General features: G+C 43.7%; 1 protein-coding gene across 2 annotated transcripts; it reads left to right on the top strand.

Moving 5' to 3' along the window:
- Nucleotides 1-591: 591 nt before the first annotated feature.
- On the top strand, nucleotides 592-20,511 carry rtn1a (reticulon 1a). Of its 2 annotated transcripts, XM_054613340.1 has the most exons (9): nucleotides 592-993; nucleotides 7,815-8,522; nucleotides 9,033-9,719; nucleotides 17,608-17,815; nucleotides 17,911-18,049; nucleotides 18,282-18,351; nucleotides 18,695-18,741; nucleotides 18,825-18,883; nucleotides 19,626-20,511. In XM_054613340.1, exons 1-9 carry the CDS (start codon nucleotides 771-773, stop codon nucleotides 19,666-19,668), a joined length of 2,184 nt encoding a protein of 727 aa, XP_054469315.1. In that variant the 5' UTR covers nucleotides 592-770; the 3' UTR covers nucleotides 19,669-20,511. The 2 variants fall into 2 exon arrangements, with proteins under 2 accessions (XP_054469315.1, XP_054469316.1); XM_054613341.1 differs by lacking the exons at nucleotides 592-993; nucleotides 7,815-8,522; nucleotides 9,033-9,719 and adding an exon at nucleotides 15,764-15,812 and having other exon boundaries at nucleotides 19,626-20,508.
- The last annotated feature ends 84 nt before the right edge of the window (nucleotides 20,512-20,595 follow it).

Raw genomic sequence — 20,595 nt, 5'->3', positions numbered from 1 at the left:
CAACAACACTGTTTTCTCCACAAAGAATTGCTCAACACCAGTGTGGCCCAACTGAGCCAGCAGTGTTTGGTAATGGCGCCGGTGGCGTCCAGGCAGGCGCGTCTGGTTGCTAAGGAGCCAGGCAGGCGCGTCTGGTTGCTAAGGAGCCAGGCCGAGCTTCCTCTGTGCTGGTCATGTTGTAGGCCATCACATGAGGGCGCTACACTGCAAGACACATTCTCACCAGACGATAAAAACACTTGCTTTATTTTTAGGCACAGTTTTATACAACGTCACACTTTGAAACACCCTTTTTCTTTTATTTATTTATTTTTATTTATTATTTCAGTGTTATTGACTTGATTTGTATTCATTTCCCTGACTTATCTGAAGGCATACAGACTCACTGTAGCCTGTTCCCTCACACCAAGCACCATGAAGCAACATTCACTCCCTCCATGTCAAACCCTTGACTTTATTAATACTCTGTAATGTCTTTAATGTCCCCCAGAATAAAGTGCCCACCCTGACACCGTGACGTCACCGGTGGATCACTGAACTAAAACAATCAACCTCTCCTCTCCTCCTCTCCTCTCTCCTCGCTCCCCGACCGACCGCACCGTCTCATCTGTGGCGTATAGAAACCCCGGCTCAGTGGACAGACAGGAGCTGAACTGTGTGTTTGTCTCCGTCTCCCATTCTAGCGCTGAACAGAAGAGGAGGAGGAAGAGGAAGAGGAAGAAGAAGAAGCCGTGTAACGTCATTTAGTGTCTCTTCTGTCCGATACCAGCATGTCTGCTCAGCCCGGAGAGGAGCGAGGCTCGGAGGGGAGGTGGTTTGGGGATGACTGTGAGAGGAACGGCCTGTACGGGAACACACCGACCCGCTTCGGAGAGCTCCGGGAGGACTGTCAGCCGGGAGGCGGAGAGGTCGCCGGAGACCTGGATCAACAACTCCATCCTTTCCAGGACGACGGGGAAAGGCCTCCCGTTGCTATGGGAACTGCATCCACAGGTAAAGGGGGGCACTCATCACAGATTAGTCTCCATGTTTTCCCATGCATGGTATCTCAGGCACATTGGGGTTCATTTTTTATTTTATTTTAATAACAGCTTTTCACAAACACACAGTGGAGGTGAGGTGTAAATACAGGGAGGGAGACAGAGACCAGTCCATTTGTCTTAATGGGTTAAAACACAGAATGCAACAGAGTTACTTCTGCAAATGTCACAACAGAGGTGATCATATAGGACATCTTCAACACTTAATGCATGCACACTTGGTCAGAGCTGTAGCCTTATGAAGCACAGATTGTTTCCCACCAGGCAACACAGTAAAACAGATGGGAAGCAGCGTGCATTAACAATAGCCTGTTGAACTTTGAATGGCCTGGACGTCACACTCCCACACGTAGGCCTGCATCCATATAGCTTAATGAAATATTCTTGATATGGTGGAGGGATGATACATTGTCTCATATTACATCCCATAGTTTATCAATAGAATGAGACTCGACCTAAATATTGCATTAGTCTTGCTGCAGCCTAACAAGAAACCTGCACGAGGATAGGTACATTCTGGTTTGGATATTGTTAATGATGAAGTTATATCATTGGATGCTGGAGACAGTGTGTTTTTGCGGGGACATCATGCAAACCTCAGTTCTAAGTCCGCCACTCTGCTCAGCACAGCCCGGCTGGTGCTGCTATTTTTAATCCTGAACGAACGGGGCTCACTATTCGCTTGGCTAGCAAAACTAGAGCCCTGTGTACTTTCATTCACGAATTCACTGAAAAATTCATGAGAGGATGTTTAAAAAAGAAAAAATCGCCGCCTAGTCTCATGTCAGGCCTTTCTCATTTCGCGAGCTGCTGACGTCCAAAACAAGAAAAAGGAGGTGAAAAAAGCTAATTTATCCGTAATGTACAAGATGGATCATTTAGACTTTATACGTTTGAGGTTTTAAAAAGGCGTTGAAACATTTCTATAATTTACAAAAGCTAAACATGTATCATTGTTAAGCAGATTGCATGTAAAATATATGTGATTTGATGAACTGGCTACTCGATGTTTGGTCTGGCTTTCTAGAAAAAGACAACAAAGCACATGCTCCACTCTACTTTCATAACAGTGTGCCCAGACAAGCTCCAACTCGTTTAGGCGCACACACATACACACAAAACACAAACACACACATACAAGAGATTATGTTTTGATTCCTAAAGATGGAAAGAAAAAGTGTCCCTTATTGCTGTGACTCCCGCTGAGCCGTGTCCATACCAGTGAAATAATCCACTCTGTCACTTATGTTCTTGGTGGGAACAGTGCAGATCTCATCACATCAACCAGGGCAGACTGGACATTTCCTCTTGACCAGACATGTTATAGTCGATTCTGAGCTTTGTCAAAGACATTCTTCACTCCCAACAACCCCCTCTGTTACAAACTTTCCTTCGCTGCTGTGCTTGTGAATAATTACAAAATAATATGTAATTAAGTTTTGGAAACTTAAAGATTTTGTTTTACTGAGGGAAGCAAAGTAGTTTGGCCTTTGAACAGTATTAACTGTAAAATAGTATCCATCCAAGATGTCTAGAATTGCCTCTCTAGGTAATTGATCCATCCCTGTCCTATATCTTGTTTACAGCAGGACGCAGATAATGCTGATATCAGCTCTATTAAATTACTAAAGGACAGAACCGTAGCTTTGGATCACAGACAGTCTATTACAGGATAGCCTATTTTATCCTCAAAAGTTTCACATCCTGTGATATTGCTGAATCATGACGAGGTCTAAATTTGCTGTGAAAATCCTTATTTTAAGCACACGGTGTGTCTAATAGCCTCCCCTGCTGTCTGAGAAGAAACAACCAAGTGCATATTGTACACAAACATTTTGTCGTCCTACAAGGTCTTTTATAACCTATTACTGTGCATTATATAAGTTACTTGGTTACAAAGTGCATTTGTCATGAGAAACATTCTCTAACACAATCCAGTCCCTGATAGGTGGATTAGACTTGAGTCTTTCTCTTTTTCAGCATATCATCAGGGACAAGGATGAGACAGCATATGTCTGACTGGATCTTTTCCATATCTGTCAAAAAGGGAAAGCACTTAGTGGACTCCACTGGACTGCATAAGCCAACACAGTGCATTTGTGCCTTTAGCTCCTGTTCCCAGGGGGCAGAGCAGTGCTAGGTCTTTTCAGACGAGAAGATAAAGATGCAAGATAATACAGGGGTGGAGGATGATGATGAGGAGGAGTAGGGGGAGGGGGGAGCAGCTTAATGGCAAGAGAGGCAAGGCTGCGATGAGAAGGCCGACAGTTCAAATGGCCAGACTGTCAGGGAAAAACAGGAGTTACAAAGAACTGTCTTTACTTTAACGGACACCTTTAATTCATTATCTGACTCTGACAGAAGATCTTACTTACTCAGTCAGATTCAGCTAAGCAGCTCCCAGGTGTGAGCCAGTGTTTGCATGTACTTCCGTTACATATTGTGGTTGAAAATGTGTTGTCCAGCACCTTACATGATGAAACAGGGCTTAAAGGGTGCACAGTATACTAGTGTGTCTGCTTTGGTTGATTGAGGGTTCTCATCCCATGTGTTACCTGCCTGCTTTCCAATCTCATTTATCTTCATCTGTTTCCAGGACCAATCAGCTAATGCTGAGTTATAAACGCATGACAGACTATAAACGCCTGACTGCAGGGGACAAAAACAAAGCACTACTGCTATCATTATATTAATAAATCATAATTTATCATGCCTTTTCATCCCCTGTGTTTACACTGAAAACAATTGAAAGCCAGTCAGTGAAATATGATCTTATGTATACGATTTTACTGCCTCAGTCCAGCTCTCCATCCTGTGGGCACAAAGTAATCCCTGAGCATAGTATTACTAAATTGCTTTTGGGATTAGAGCTACTACCAGCAGAGACACTTTTAAACAATAAAGTCCATCTTATTTTTGTGTTGGTTGGTTTAGTCTACGCATGCCTGCGTTACTACCTGCGTCTTTTCTCTTTAATGCCAAATTCTGTCTGTACATTGAGAGTGAAATACCAATCCAAAGTCACACTGAATTGACAGCTTTGACCCTAAGCCGACAGCTTGCAGACACTCAGTCTGGATCCTCCCACATCCTCTCCATTCATCCATAAAGCTCTATCCAAGCAAGAAAAATACAATCAATACAGTAGAAGACAGGTACTGTACGTACCGCGACTTCAGAATCTGAACAGGGACAGATTAGCTTTTATTTAAACTGCCTCTACATTGATTTATCTTTGACAAAGGCTGCTGGAACAACAAAACTTGTCCTGTGTGGCCTTTAGTGATTTTTTAAGAATGGTGGAAACACTGGCCTTTCTTACAATAACTGTGGGTCCTCATTGTCTTGGATCAATGCAGCTCAGGGCAGTTCAATCCCTCAGCACAGCTGTTCTCTTATCGACCTCTGCTAGTAGTTTTGTTGTACCTCAGCTCTTAGTATAGACTGTCTTTGTGCTCTCCATTATCTTCTTTTTTAAAAGCGGGATAGTTAGTGACTAGTATTCATGCCTTTGTTCAGCCAAGGATTTAGTAATCGATAAATTATGAACAAGAACGTCATAACCAAAGCTTTTAAAGCCAGAGACCATTTACAGTCGAAGTTGAGCCTCAGTTTAACTATGACTAATAAGCACGGGTCTTGATATAGAAATCTAACAGTATACCACTCTCTATAGAACATAATATATACTTCTATGTACTTTCAAATAACATATTCATGTAAACATTTATAAATAAATTGTACAGCAAATAAAAGGAGAAAGAAAGAAATACTGCCAGGCAAGCTTATAGTCTGTGCTGATAGATGGAGTTTTTTTTGTAATCTCCCAGGTTTTCTCCTGGTATAACTGGCTAATTTAAATGTTTCATGAATTGTGCACAGCTAAACCAGTCTTTGTGCACAATACATGTTTTCAAAGTCATTTTCTGTTTTTAACTTTAGGAAGAAAGTATTGTGCGGTTCCCAGTATAAGGGACAATGCATACCTTAAATAATAAAGCTGCAGTGTATTATTCAATCTCAAAGGCACAGACGGCTTTGAAAGAAGAGCACAGTAAGAAAGCGTCTTGATGGATTACTTTCCACAAGGTCATGGATTGAAAGAGAGCTCCTGAAAGCTAACACCACAGCCAAGGGGGTCACGGACAGAGTAATGGAATCGGTACACTACAGTAGATTAACAGATGTTTAAAAGATGAGATCAACGCTGCTGTTTACTTTGACAACACCAATTTACAGAGATAGTTTCTGGACTGGACTCCTGGCTGCAAGAATGAGAGAGCACGATGTTCTCGAGACTTGCAAACACAGCTGTTTGCGCAAACATTTTTCATCGATTGTAAAATCCCTTTCTGTTATCACATTAGTTTGTTTATTTTAAACCATATTGAATAACTGCAGTGGATCAGTAAGTGTCTTTAAGGAAATAAAGCCGGCTGCAGACAGAGTCCCACATGCAGCTCAGTAAACCTTTAATTTCAAAGTGGTAATACATTCATTTTGCAACTCTGGCTCTTTTAATATCGTCTGTGCTCACATGTTTTTGTCTGCAGCCTGATAATTAGGAGCCCATGCCTCGGCGTAGCACAGATTGTCAGGCTGCATTAGTTTCAGGGCTGCACTGGCTGCACAGAGGACAACAAAAGGACTGCCCCTTCACAGCACATCCACCAGGACTTATTTATTTAACTGCACCATCCCTTCAGTGACATGATTATGTTGTGTGGCTACAGAGTGAGCTGAGAATTCCTCTGTTGTCACATCCAATCCCATCTGAGTGCAGCAAAGCATTTGTTTCAGCCTTGTGTTCCCACTGTCTGGGTGCTATGCCATATCAACAGATTCGAAAATGCCCTCAATCGCAAAACACTAGCTTTGTCGCTGCCCAGCATGGCTGCCCCCCCTGGCAGTTAAAGAGTAGCACCAGCTTCTTTATTGTTGCAGATGCCTTATGCAACTGCTGGTGAGTTTATCTGTTGGTATGTAGAATGCGATAATAGAGAGAGAGGGAGTGTGTTGCCTACAGTCAACAGGATTACTGGCAGTTCACAGCTCCTGAGATCACCTCTCATCACAGTTTGTAGTGGCCCCGAGTGCTTCCCACATCTGCACAGTAGGTTTTTGTACAGTATATCAGTGAGTGTAAGATTATGATGGTGTTGCCGGGGTGATGGCTGATGGGACATATACGATGGTAGTACACTAAGAGGATTATACATCGGTTGGCTTTAGCAGTACATCAAGGGCATTCATGTCATGAACTGAACTTGGCTCAACGGCTGTGTCCATCAATGCTGCATATGGCTTGAGCTACAAGACATTTGAGTCTATTAGATGGAAATAATCTGCAGCTCAAGAGCATTGGCCTGCTTTGCTTTTCCTCCATGTCACGTCAGCCCTCCCCCTACGTCCCAGCATGGGTGTGTGATAGTGTTTGTGCCATTGTACTGCGGTATGATGTATTGTTAATGACGATGAGGGAGCAGGAGTAGGAAGGACAGCAGAAAGGAAGGGTGGTAGGGCTTTTTAGAGGAAGCGAAGGGAGAGACGGGACGTCCTGACCTGTTGGGTCGTCTGTCAGTCAGTCTGCATCCTCCAGAGCTAACCCTAAGGCTGCTATTTTAAATCTTCCCCCCTCGTCCAGCCCAGCAGCTGGACCCAGGCTATTTATAGCATCACCGCTGCCCTGGGAGAAGCAGGGCTAGAGAGCAGGAGGAGGTGCTCAGTATGTGGAAGTATAAACTCTGACTTGTACATAGCACATTAAAAATATTACTTTCAGATGTGTGGTGGTGTACAGTGTGGCGTATTGTGTGTATTCTCATGTATTTGTGTATGAACATCAGACAGTGTGTGTCTGTTGGTGGAGTTGGATGATTTAAAGACAACGTCAACAAGTCTGAATACTTGACTTGACCTTGACTTCTGACCTGATCATTTGAAATAACATCCCCATCAAGTCTGTCTCTTCCTGTTTTGCAAGTCATATGTAATATGAGCATCCTTAATGTTTCGCTGCAGCACTGTAACAAATTATTCAGTGAAATGTTGAGTGATATTTTACAGCAGAGCACACACAAATCCACAGCTAACATCTGTTGGTTGTGCATTCTAGATTTGTAGACCATAAGCACTACAATTGTATAATTTTAACTAGAATAATTTAAATTTTTCATGTGTGTTGAATACCACAGAGATGCATGCTGTATTTGAAATATTTATTTTATACATTTATCATGGAAGAGTTTTGCTCTAGTGTAGTTTAGCTTTAGCCTTTTTTCATTTTCTGGAGAGGGTAGCTTGCACATACAGTGTATTGTTCATATTTTATGTGTGTGTTTGTTTTCATGTCACTATTTGTCAGGGGAGATACAGGATTATGGTGATTACAGAGCAGAGATGCGACTAGAGAAAGCCCTTTGCTTGCATGATTTAGAACAGACTCTGCTTGTGGCACTGTGGTTTTTTGGGTTCTGAACAATCCGCCTTTGTCCCGCGCTGGGTACAAGTACCCTCTGTTACTGCTGCCTCACTGATCTTCACAGCCGAGCACCCAGTCTGACTGTGCTGCCCTCACAGTGCCACCTCCCTTCTCCCTGGCAGCAGCACCAGCTGAAGCATAGTATTGTTTAACTGTATGTTTTCATTAATCAAACAGCTCGGGCACAGGATGATTTGATTTGAGAGTGTGACACAGAGATTGCTGTCATTCTTCCTTATCAGTGTGTGACCACACTGAGTTTCAGTTCTCTCTCTTTCTGTCAATCTCTGTAGATGACCCCATGTCTGGCCTGTTTAGGAAGCCTATGAATGATGATGGTGATGTCTACACTTCCCTGATGTCGAATCAGAGCTTCACATCGGGTCGAGAAGACTCCTACCTGTCGGATGACCTGAAACCGTCTAAGCCCTCCTCTGGCTCCTCTGCCCTGGACCAATTCTCAAGCGACACCTACAGCTTCAGCTCCAGCACCAAGATGACTTCCAGCCTGGCTGATGACATGCCCAAATCTCTGTTTGGCTCAGATAAGACAGAATCCTACAACTACATGGACATCAGCCACGGGGATGAGCATCACGACCAGCACAGCCTGGTGGACACAGGCTCAACTGGTCACGACTCATTGGGCAGCTACATGGATAAAAACCACGGAAGAGATGAGGAGGAAGAGGAAAACCTTGGTTCAGCACTGGGCTCCCACTCTTTCCCCTACGTGGAGGAGCCATCTGATGAAGAGCTGTCAGACTACCGCTCCTACCGAAACCTGGGGGGCACCCCACAGACGGCCAGCCCGGTGAAGATCACTTTGACCGAGTCCCATCCTCAAACTGCCAAGACTGAGCTGCAGCCACAAGCCCCTCCAGTCAGTGTGTCTGAGCGTGAAAACGTCCTCAGTGTGGGCTTGCAGGGGGTTCCCACTGTGACGCTCTCAGAGCCAGAGGATGACAGCCCTGCCTCCACTCCCAACGCTTCACCAACACGTAAGCACCGCACACACACACACACACACACACACACACACACAACACACACACACACACACACACACACACACACACACACACACACAACTGTCACACTTAGTCAGATATAGAAGTTGGGGCTGTAGATAATATCTTCCATCATGGTATAAATAATTTCATATTGCAATATCAGTATATTTGAGTATTGATGATTATCTGGAAAATCAATTAAGAAACTATTTATGGATAAAATAAATTTAAATTAAATTAAATACTTGACAAATCAAGAAACTACATCACTGCAGCTATATTTCATGCAGATGACGTTGACTCCAAAAAAAACAAGTAAGGTTGCAACAGGAAAGTTGAATTCAGAAAGCAAACTTTTGATTTGTCAGAGGAAGACTTTTATTTCTTCTTTTAAAAGTTACATAGATTGTCTTTAAGTTGTATGTTCTCATACTCTATGTCTGAATTTGTAATGTGAATGAAGACTTTAATGCCCTCTCTGCATTTCTATGTGAACAGAAAAAGAATTCCCTTCCAATGACATGTTCAAGGCTGACGCAGTGAAGCCTGCAGCTTCCAAAAGCAGTCCAAGCACAAAGCCCGGCAGCAGGGAGCATGATGGCAGCAGCGCAGAGTCTGGAGACTCAGAGATTGAGCTAGTGTCTGAGGAGCCTCCAAAGTCCACTAGCAACCCATTTGTCCAACCGAATAAAAGCAAGGGCACTTTCAGCCAGCCTAACAACCCCTTTGACAATCCCCCAGTCGCCAAGGGAGGTTTCGGCCTAGCAGGCAACCACGCTCCACCCACAGCCTACAGCATTCTGAGAGAGGAGAGAGAGGCAGAGCTCGACAGTGATCTCTTCATTGAGTCTGCGTCTGAAGAGAGCCCAAAGAGAGAGCAGGTCTTATGTGGCCCCAAACAGGCAGTCAGGCCTCCCTCTCCCCTGGTTCCCAGTGCCGTCCCCCCTAGCAGTACGGCGGAGGTGGCGCCAGCCCAGCCCGGGATCACAGAAAAGATCAAGACCCCAGTGAAAACAGAGGAGGATCGCCCCAGCAAGCCCAAGCCACCCACTGCTGCCGTGCCCCCAGAGGTGCGATCGGAGAAGCCCCACCAGGACGACATGCACAAGTACACCAATGAGGGCAAAGGAGACCTCGGAAAGCCTGCTGCCTCAAACTTCCTGCAGGGCTTTGATAAACAAAAAGGTCAGTCTTAAAAATCTTGATTTTCTCTTTTGCCCAGAATGAGGTGTTTCCCTTAAGGTTACAAGTAATAGAATTTCACCAAAACATGTCTGTAATCTTTGCATTGTTGCAGTGGTTTCACCTTGGCTTAAAAGCTGCTACTTCGGGTATTGGCTTTCCAGAAATAGTGCTGTGGAACAGGTAGCGTTGCATATTCTGATGTGTCTTCATGCCTGAATTAAACAGCTATGGCATGTGCATTTGTGTTTTAAAACCTTCCTCATTATAGCTAGGGATAAAAACCGATGAATTTAAAGGCTGAAAATTATTGACCGCATATTTTTAATCAAGTCACTAACGCAGTACTTGTGTTTGTTTACCTCCTGGACGCTACCTGCACGTTCTGCTTCGGCACTGTTTTGTTGACAAGGCTGGGAAAGTAAACAGGATCGCTGAGAGAGATGGGATGTTTCCACTGCTGAGTGTGTGTCCGTGCTGGGGTGGGTGATGGGTGAGGTGTTGTACTTCCCTGAGGTCTACTTCCCCCTGGTGGTAAGAGAAAAAAAAGCAGAGTGAGGATGCATTGATTCAGGTTTATGACAATGCATGACGACTGAAACTCAAAAGCCACACTGTCTAAATGTGTAAACATTACTCTCTCAATTTATGGAAATGCAGATGTGTAAAAAAAACACTCTACATCGTGAGTGAATTTGGCTCCTTGCATCACTCTGTGATTAGATAAGTCAGACATGTCAGTCGCAGTCAGCAGGAGTTAATGCTGTCTAAGCTGCACATTTTTGGATGCCATGGGTATTTTGACTCCTATTGGCTGTTCTCTGTCATTGTAAACAGTGGGCTTACATAATCCTATGAAGTCAAAACTGGGGCACCCTCCTACTTAGGAGCTTTGAATGCTTCCATTTAATTTCACATTGATAGAGCTGAAAAAAAAAACATCTTAATGAGTGTTGTTTGGCTTTGGTTTCCTGAAACTAACAGCTACTAATGCACACTGGTCCAGCAGAATGTGACGATCCAGTCAGTTACACAACTGAAATGTATAATATCACGAGCTGGTGTGATTAAATAGCAAATAAAAGAGACTGTCCTTGTTGTGTTTACTCAGACTGTAAGAAGGTTCTGGAAATGCTTAAAAGCAGGTCATGTGTATTTTTTTCTCCACCACTAGGGGGAGCAGTGCACCTCTGTCATTGCTGCTATGTTGAAGACCAGCAGGTATTGTTTTCATGGTGCACTTCCATGGCAGTTGCCATAGCAACAGGGATGGGAGAGCATGTTATGTTTGGTTCAGGGATATGTTTTTTTTCTTCTCCCTGTCATCTTGGTTGGTATTGGCATTGAAACATGTCAAGGCTGCAGTGAGCAGAAGGTGTGAGGTGTGGCTGTTTGGGGGGGGACCTGACTAATGGCTTTGGTTGGATTGCAAAATGACGTAACTACAAAGAGATTGTTTTCTGGTCAGTGCTGACAACACAGTGACCGTGCTGTTTCTGTTGCACTGCTTTTATGAGCATCCTATGTTGCTTATTCAGTTGCTGGTGTCTTTTTTTTTGCATTACAAATATATTCTAACGAGGAAATCGTAAATCACAAACCTGAGGGCACTAAACAAGGATCATTGTGCTGTAATGCACAGTGTCTCTCGATATGAATTATTAAAGTGCATGCACTTAGCCTCGTCAATTACCAGTGACTCATAGTGGAAACAGCTATTTGAATCTCTGGCTATAGCCATAAATATTGTTCTGTGCAAATAAATAACAGACCTGGATGTTTGCCATATTTTTCCTTAACAACATGGCCTCAAATCCAGCTATTTTCAACCTTCAGAAAACACTGCTATTGCACTTCTGTGCAAGATGACATCATGACTACTGTTACAAACCATATTTATAGCCTACATTATAAACTGCACCAATGAATATTGGAGGATCTAAAAGGAAGTACAAGACAAGTGTATGTGGGATAACCCTCCCACTGCTACCCACTATCACCAGTGTGTGCTGATGCCCTGTTAGGGCTTTTATTGTGAAAGCTAGTGTTCCTTTCCTTTCAAGAAAAAAAGACTAATCTCCAACGATCGCCACACACCCTCTCACCCTCTTAGGCTCTTAATCATTGCATGGATGGTTTGCTGCAGCAGCGACTGTGGTGTGGTGTTTACAATCTGAACCCCCTCCCCCTCCCCCATCACACACACACAACTACGCACTTTCCCCCGCTCCTTCTTTTTTAGCCGTCGCCGCTCGCCAGCATCAGTCTGTGAGCTCCGTGAGCCGGCAGACTTGGAAACCTTTCCTCCCTCCCTCCTTTCCTCCCTCTCTGTCATCTAAGCCTATCTCCTGCATCCTTTTTTTTGGCCATTCATGCCTTTCTTGGATGAGTGAGTGAGTCGGTGCTACTGAAGAGGGAGACAAAGAAGAAAAACGGAGACAACACAGAGAAAAAGAACAGGGACATAACTGATCACCAGCATGCAGGCCACTGCAGACGTTACCAAGAAGGAAAGCTCCTGGAGCGGCTGGAAGGGCCAGGGTACTGATGTGTTTACTGTGATCTACTCATCAGTCTGTCTGTGTTTGGTGGCTGTGAGAGAGGGACTGTTATCTCTGCATGTAGGTCAAATCCTCATGACATTGTTGGAGTGTATTTATGAATGTGTGTGCGTGTGCTTTGCATGTGTACATCTGTCATCCAACTGTATTTGTCAAGTGTTGGGGAATCCAACGGTAGTGTTTTCCTGCAGCCACTTTCCCACGGACACGCCCTTACAGATCCATTTTGCTGCATGTGTGTGTCCTATTAAAAAAAAAAGATAAAAGAGTAGAGGGGGCGGGAGATGCTTGTGGGTGTTTTGATTAATAAGTCTATACACACCATTGTGCTAGAAGCCATCTGTTTTGGGTGCATGCTAATATGGATGCCAGCGTTGTGTTGTGGACTAAGGCGTGTCATTGTCATCATCCTACCCACTTTGCTACCGTGCAGGGGAGCTGGTTTTATATGGCGTATGCTCTGTTTTTGTGTAACGAGGCAGTCAGAGCATCGGGAGGGACAGCATTGACAGACTGTCTCCATGGTAACCAGGCCACACCCATCCCGATTACATCAGCCCCATATCCTCGGCTGCCATGGCACCTTGCAGAGACTGGGCCGGAGCAGAGCATCCTCCGTCTGTCTGTTTCCATAGCATGGAGGGCTATGTAGAAGGGGCCAAGAGAGAAAATGGCGTCCCTTCCTCCACGCTGGTTGGGCTTGATTATCTGCCATCATTTTAGGTTTAGCCCAAAATAGCAGTTTATATTCACTGGTCTGCTTTAAGTATCCCAACAGAGACCACGACAGTCTCTGATTGTGGATGTGCTACTTTGTAAAAGTAACCTTGATGAAAAGCTTCATTTGTCATTTTTCTACAGAGTCACTGTCCCCTTAATTTGTCAAAGACTGTGTAACATGATGGCCTATTTGTCCAGAACAGAAGGAACGCATCACATTAAGCTGATATAGTTAGCACAGCAAAGGATAAAACTGAGCAGATTTATTTTCTGAATAAGAGTGAATGTGCACCTCAAAGCTATAGGCATTTTTATGTTTAGTCATTCTCATTGCACATGCACAGAACTGACTCACTGCTAGCAAGATACTCAAGTATGATCAAACAATGATGCAGACTTTGAGTCATGCACTTTTTAGTCAAACAGGACTTAAGATGACAACAGTCAGGTTTTCTAATGCATGCTTAAAACATATACTCGCTACTGTGAATGCTTGATTTGTGTATTTCATTGAGTGTTTACCTTTATCAAACAAGTATATGTTTTATCTTAAATATATGGCATAATGTGTTTTTTACAGCAACCACAGAGCCAGTTTTACCATATTGTATGCATTAGTTTCTCATTACATGAACATATGTCAGCACTTAGATGCTCTCTGCTGTGGTATGTTGTGCATTTGGTGGTGTCTACAGCTTTGAGCATTTAGGAAGACTCTAATTTAATGTTCTGGTTGTTTCAAATCAGTATTAGATTTTTATGTGGCAGAAGTTTGTCTTTGACAATTAAACTTTGGGATTCAGAAAGAAAGGAATAGGTCAGATTTCCTGACATAACTTGGTGACTTATTCACTGCTAGAGATATTGATGCATGCATAAATCTATTCAAATAAGTGGTATGATATAGAGAGGTCTGAGAGAATAATACAATTTTAGAAATACCCTAAAGGTGGTTGGGATGCTTGAAACAGTTTAGTGCTGTTTTGGTTGCACATGTTTTGGTTACTTGGCCCCATTTGTTCATTTCTGTTGGACAAGATGTGCAATATTCATTAGATCATGTGCTAGAGCTCGTGACTCTAGACACAATAAAAGCCATAACTATACTTCTTATATAATAAAAAAACAACAGGACTATCCCTCTGATAATAAATTTGACATTCATGATCATCATGTCACATCCAAATATAAAGTCATCATCTCCAAGTTCAAGTTCCAAATCTGCGACTCAAGTTCTACATCTGTTTGCAGCAGAAGTCCCTTTGCAAGTGTGCTCACTGTGGCTGATGGCTAGTTTGAGGCCATACGGATGTCTTCAGTGATTGAATGAGGTCAGGCTAAACTAGCTTCACTACAGAAAAGGGGGATGGGGAATCAAACTATAGTCACTGGTGTTAATCGTTTGATTTGGTTTTTGCTCGGTCTGTGTTTAATGTCAGAGGCAAGAATTGTATCAACAAACAGAACTCATCATTTGTACTTCCTCTGCACTCTGGTTCAACATCCTGTTTGTTACATTTTAATGTCAAAGACTGTGTAACATGATGTCCTATCTGTCCAGAACAGAAGGAACGCATCACATTAAGATGATATAGTTAGCACAGCAAAGGATAAAACTGAGCAGATTTATTTTCTGAATAAGAGTGAATGTGCACCTCAAAGCTATAGGCATTTTTATGTTTAGTCATTCTCATTGCACATGCACAGAACTGACTCACTGCTAGCAACTAAACACAACCATGCAGTTCAGTTTTTGCTACTGTCAAACTAACTGGATTGTCTGTTTGGTACATGCCTTAATCTGAATATACATTTTTAATCAAATGTAAAAAAAAAAAAAAAGAAATTGAAATGTCACCTAATCTGTCACCTAGTGTAAACTAGCTGCACCATATAAATGAGCATTTTTATTCTTTCTATCAGTCACATTACAAAGTCACATTTGTACCAGTTTCAGTCAGATTAGAATCAGTTAATCGATATACACACCATCTCTCTCATTTTCTTGACACATGTCAAGGCTCTGTGTGAAACCTGCCATTGTCCTTTTGTGCTCCACAATAAAGGGAGAGGCTGTCTTCATGTGTCTGGGTGTAGAGACACATTATGTGCTGCTGGTTCCCCAGATTCAGAGCATGAGACTCTCTCTGTTCCCAACAAGGCTCTCACCCCTCCCTCCCAATTTCGGCCCCTCCCTTCCTTCCTTACTCGGTCTCTCAGTGAGTGGTGGAGAGAAAATGGAGCATGGTAACTATGGTAACTGCATCAGGCAGGTGCTCAGTAGATCCTTCCCACTGAATCATTTTAATGGAGGAGGTGATTATGACTACAGTCTGTGCGGTTTATCAGCATGCAATCTTACGCTAGTTGTCTTTTCTTTAGCTAATTAAGTCACATAATGCACATTAAAAGGACTCTGGTTTCACTTTCCATTTTGGTTCTTTTATTTTAGTCACTGCTTGGCAGTCTTTGTCACGTGTCAGCGGGGCTGCGTTTAAAAGCCTGAGCATAAAAGAGCTCACAGAGAGAGGGTGTGTGTCTGTAAGAGTGTTTTAGTGTGTGTGTGTGTGTGTGTGTGTGTGTGTGTGTGTGTGTGCTGGATTGCTATGTGATTCTTTGGCAACCGCACCCCACAGACACCCCTCCTCCTCCCCTCCCTGCCTCAGCCTCCCCACTGCACAGACGGATGCTGATTTGCTGGTGTGGCTGTGGCCCCTCCCCTCCTGTGCAGGGGGGGGACTCCCCCTCCAGTGCTCTCCTTTTGTCCGTGGATAAAGCAGCTGCCTCTTTCCCTGTTCAGCCATGGGATCCGCAGGTCAGTACACGCTTCTACTGCGATAGCTAAAGCTTTTTCAGTCCGCCTGCAGTCTGTGCAGCACATCACAAGGCACGGCCAACACCTGTCTCTAGCAGAGCTGCAGTCTTTTGTTGATGTGTCTGTGTGGGTTTAAAGCTACTGTGTGTGTGTTACCTGTGCCTGACAGTGTGTTTGTATGTGAGCATCCCCAGGGAAATCAGTAGCCACATAGACAGTTTGTCAATGTTGGCAGCAACAATAGCTTCCGTTGGGAGTGGTGCATGTGCAGCAGCTAAGGCACATGGATCCTGTTCTCACTGTTTCTGAATGAGTAGTGTCTTTGATTTGATAGTGGGGGTGGGAGGGGGTGCGGGGGGCAGACAGGCACTGTAAGCCACTATTGGTTTCTGATAAGAAAAGACAGAATGTACATGTCATCCTACAGTAAGCGAAGGTTAGTCTGTGGGTAGCAGAGATTCACTAAGTCACCCAGGTTTAGCCTGCCTTTTTGGCATCCACAGATGCCTTTTCAGTGGAGAGTAAAGATGGCCGTCATCACTATGCTGCTCACAGCTCCACAGCTAAAATTAGAGCAGGCAGGCGGACAGCTCAAAGAGGAAGAGTAAGACACCCAAGATACCTCAGCCACGATTCTCTCTTCTCCACAGGCACAAAAGTTGACATTAACATACCGGTTTGGCCTGTCTCCCCACGTGACGTGAAGGATAACCAGGTCTCTGTGACAACAAAGGAATGGCAAAACCTGGTTGTACTGTTAGACGTGCAGTGGTTGAGGAAGCTGGTTCAGCAGAGGTGAAACAGGCAGCCGACAGTTCTCATGGAAACAGGCCTGTGTTTCCATCCGACACAGACGACTGCCAGAGGAGGACCATGTCGGCTGTAATGGTACACTGGGCTAATCCTCGGTTATCACTTCTCCCTCTCATCTTTGCTAGTGGCTTTGAATTACAGGCCCCAACGCCCAAAGAAGAGAGTAAAGAACATGTTAGAATAAAAGGAAAATGGTGCAGCAAAATGCACAAACGCCTGCAGGCATGTTGTATATTTCAACAAGTATGAGTGACACAGTTCGGAGGAATCATGGCGTTTCACTGCATTAATGAGACTGCATTGAAGCATTGTTGTCCTTCATCACTGACCACAAAGCGGCTCGTCCGACCAGGTCACATTGAACCGTTATCTGTGAACTGCTGATAGTGCTTCTATTTCTGCTCCTGGCTTCGCTGAGCTATACTGCAGGTCAATCATTAATTCTGTTCTGTAAGCAGCCGGTGCAGGTGTACATTGGGTGTAAGACAGTTCCTTCTCCCTGTTGCATGTATGTTTGTCAACGTATGAGACCAGACCAGATGCCCCAAACCAGAAGTACACGTCAGATAAATATGAAGTCTCACAGGTCCGGAGTGTCGCAACACAGACTGAGACACTTGCTGGACAAGTGAGAGTCAGGTATTATCTTCCTCCAAAGGTCGTGCTATATATAGGAGTAAAGAAACTGAACTGGCAAATCATCACTGAGACACCTTCCCAGCTCCACAGCTCACTCTAACCTAATGAAAAGCTAGGTTAGGAAGTATCACGTGACAGCCAAGGATCTCTGAGGACGTTGGGTTGTGAGCAGCTTCCAGATATTTGACCCAAATGTGTGGTGTGTAACGCACAGCAAGCCTTTTCCACTTTGAAACGGATACGTCCATGGATGTGTGTGGTTACTTGTCACAGAGTGAGAGGTCGGGTCGATCTGGTTGTGGGTCCTAACCCCGTTTGTCCTTGTTATGTTCTTCCCTTCCAGCGATTGACCTGCTCTACTGGAGGAATGTGAAGCAGTCTGGGGCTGTGTTCAGCAGCGTGCTTCTGCTTCTCTTCTCGCTGACCCAGTTCAGCGTGGTCAGTGTCGGCGCCTACCTAGCCCTGGCAGCCCTCTCTGCCACCATCAGCTTTAGGATCTACAAGTCTGTGCTGCAGGCCGTGCAGAAGACAGATGAGGGACACCCTTTCAAGTAAGTTAAATTAAGCATTGTTCAATAATGGATTCCATGAAAAGGTCTTCAGCTTTTACTTACTGAAAGGTCTATGTTTCTGTTTTTGTCACCAGAGCCTACTTGGAGATTGAAATCGCTCTATCCCAGGACCAGATTAGTAAATATGCCGACAAAATCCTGCTGTACACCAACACCTGTATGAAGGAGCTCCGCAGGCTGTTCCTCGTACAAGACCTGATCGACTCCTTGAAGGTTTGCCTCAAACTCGCTTGTTTGCCTTTTAGCATCACTAGACATTATCTGTGAGTAACTTCAAACTGCACCACCTTCAGGTACAGTGTAAGATCAGCTCTGCAGAGGGGCTTTGTGACTCATGTCATAAAACTAAGAACACGGAGACTAGAACAATCGGGTAGCACACGTATATACCGTCACACATGCAGGTTACGATGATTAAAACGTGTCATGTCTCTGTGTGTTTCAGTTTGCTGTTTTGATGTGGCTGCTGACCTACGTGGGCGCCCTCTTCAACGGCCTGACACTGCTCATCCTAGGTGAGGTCACCGCGACTCACTATGTGTCTCAATGAACAAACTTCCAAAGCACCGTTGTTGACTCACACACACTCTTTGCCTTTTCTGTGTCAGAAGTTCAACAATCTTAAGAGGCTTGATGAACAGAGTACATTTAACAAAGTTATATTGTAATAATGAGAAGTACAGCATGTCCTGAAGACTATGCCAGAACCATATTAATTTATTGGACAAGCTTACTTCACTGTCCAAGGTGTACATTATCTGTTTACTTTTCCAGTTCACCTTAGATTAGTGTTGGCTGTTGGAAACCTTGTTGACACAAGTGTCAGAATTAACCATTACCCTCTCCCTGCCTCCACAGCTGTGGTCTCCATGTTCAGCATGCCTGTGGTCTACGAGAAGCATCAGGTAGGAATTTGAGCATCATGATCGGTAAAGTTTACAAAATCTTGTCCTGTATTTACGCCCGTTGCTTTCCTTTTGTTTTTCAGGCCCAGATTGATCAGTATGTGGGACTAATACGGACCCAAGTCAACTCTGTGGTGGGGAAGTGAGTGTTTGCCAGTCAGACCTTTTGTTCAAAGTTCACTTGCGTTATATAAACAAATGCAGCTTCAAGCACAGACCTGTGCACCAAGTCACACACGAGGAAATCAAGCAGTGCAACCAGTTCACAGATACAGTAAGGAGTCTGGGGCAGACATTAACATGAGGAGCACTCGATTTACCTTGATTAGACCACTAATGTGCCCTTGTGCAAGGCACTTAACCCTAACTCCTCTGCTCAGTGGCCTGCAGATAAGACTGCAGTGCTTCTGGGCAGCTTCCATGTACTTGTGTGTAAGCAGGGCAGTGCTGAAAAGAGCAATTGTTTGCAACTTTCATTCATGTTTTTAATTAACTATTTGGACTTTCAGATCTGTTTAAGATAAAAAAAAAAAAAAAAAAAAAAGGCTACAGATGGTAATTATGTTTCACAGGGTTAATAGTGGATCAGCTGTTTAACTGACCTGCCTTTAAACATTAGCTCTGTGTTAACCCAGAAATTCAAACAGTGAGGTCTATGGATTCCTAGAGGGGTTAACGGATGCCAAATGTCTGCATGCAGTTTTTTGGACTGACCACTATCTATTTACCAATTTTAGTAAAACCTGACGGTCAGTTCTTTGGACTGCCATAAAAAGAGAGAGAACAAAAACATTGGGTTTAAAATGAAGTAGAATAAACACAACTTGATCTAGAATAAATACCTTGTTGCACACGTGGTATGAAACGCTGTTTTCTCTGTACAGGATCCAAGCGAAGATCCCTGGAGCCAAGAGGAAGGAGGAGTAGATGTGTCTGTCTCACGATGAAGCGGACAGTCCAGTCCAGCTCAGTCAGGCAGCTCGGTCACCGTTTGAAGAGCCTGGTCGTCATCTGTGGGGCATAGTGCTTTGTCATCTTGGTGTTCTCTATAAGCATCCACTGGAGAAACCGTCACCCTGTCTATAGCAGTCTAAACACTAACACACAGTCACACATCCATAATCCTGTTTCTAGGTAGACAAGTTCACAACTAGAAAACGAAAAAAAAAGAAACTGACTTTCTTTGTGTTGCTTATTATTAAAGTGCATGAAGTCGAGCCTTGGGTAAATAATATTTGATATCTTTTGTGCAGTTTTTAAGTCACGCTACATTTCTGCTTTGCAGTGCTTACCACGAAGCGTATGGTTTGGCACAAAAAGCTAAATGCCCACAGACGTGCTCTGCTGCCAATGTTAAATACTGCTTCATGTCTATGAGTTAGCTGACAGGGCTTCTCTCAGTATATGTCCATATATATAAATAGCAAAAATGATTTCCTTTTGGTGTTTCCAAGCACAACATAATTTAACAATATGCGTCTTAGATGTGGTATTTGTAGGGTTTTTGCTTTTGTATAACCATAAGGAAAAATACACACGCTCATGTTTAAGGTACTGTTGTACAACTACTATGAAGACAAGGAGTATCTGGTGATATTTAGCTTGTTTGAATAACTGTCCAACTTTGTACTATGTTCAACTATACTCTGTAGTTCTTTAGACCCTGGACTCTTTAACTATTTGCACTTACACTATGTATTTAATTACAAGAATAAGAAAAATAAATGTACCTTGATGTATAACATCTCCTCAGCTGCTTTTCTGATTTAAAGTTCACATACATAAGACAACTTCAAGTGAGTGAGGATGAGTTTGTCTGTGACACCAAAGCTAAGTTTGATGTGTTAACACTTT

Source organism: Anoplopoma fimbria, chromosome 15, assembly GCF_027596085.1.
Source record: "Anoplopoma fimbria isolate UVic2021 breed Golden Eagle Sablefish chromosome 15, Afim_UVic_2022, whole genome shotgun sequence".
Lineage (NCBI taxonomy): Eukaryota > Metazoa > Chordata > Actinopteri > Perciformes > Anoplopomatidae > Anoplopoma > Anoplopoma fimbria.
Note: the sequence above shows the minus strand (reverse complement) of the source record. Positions and strands in the feature narration are given on the sequence as shown.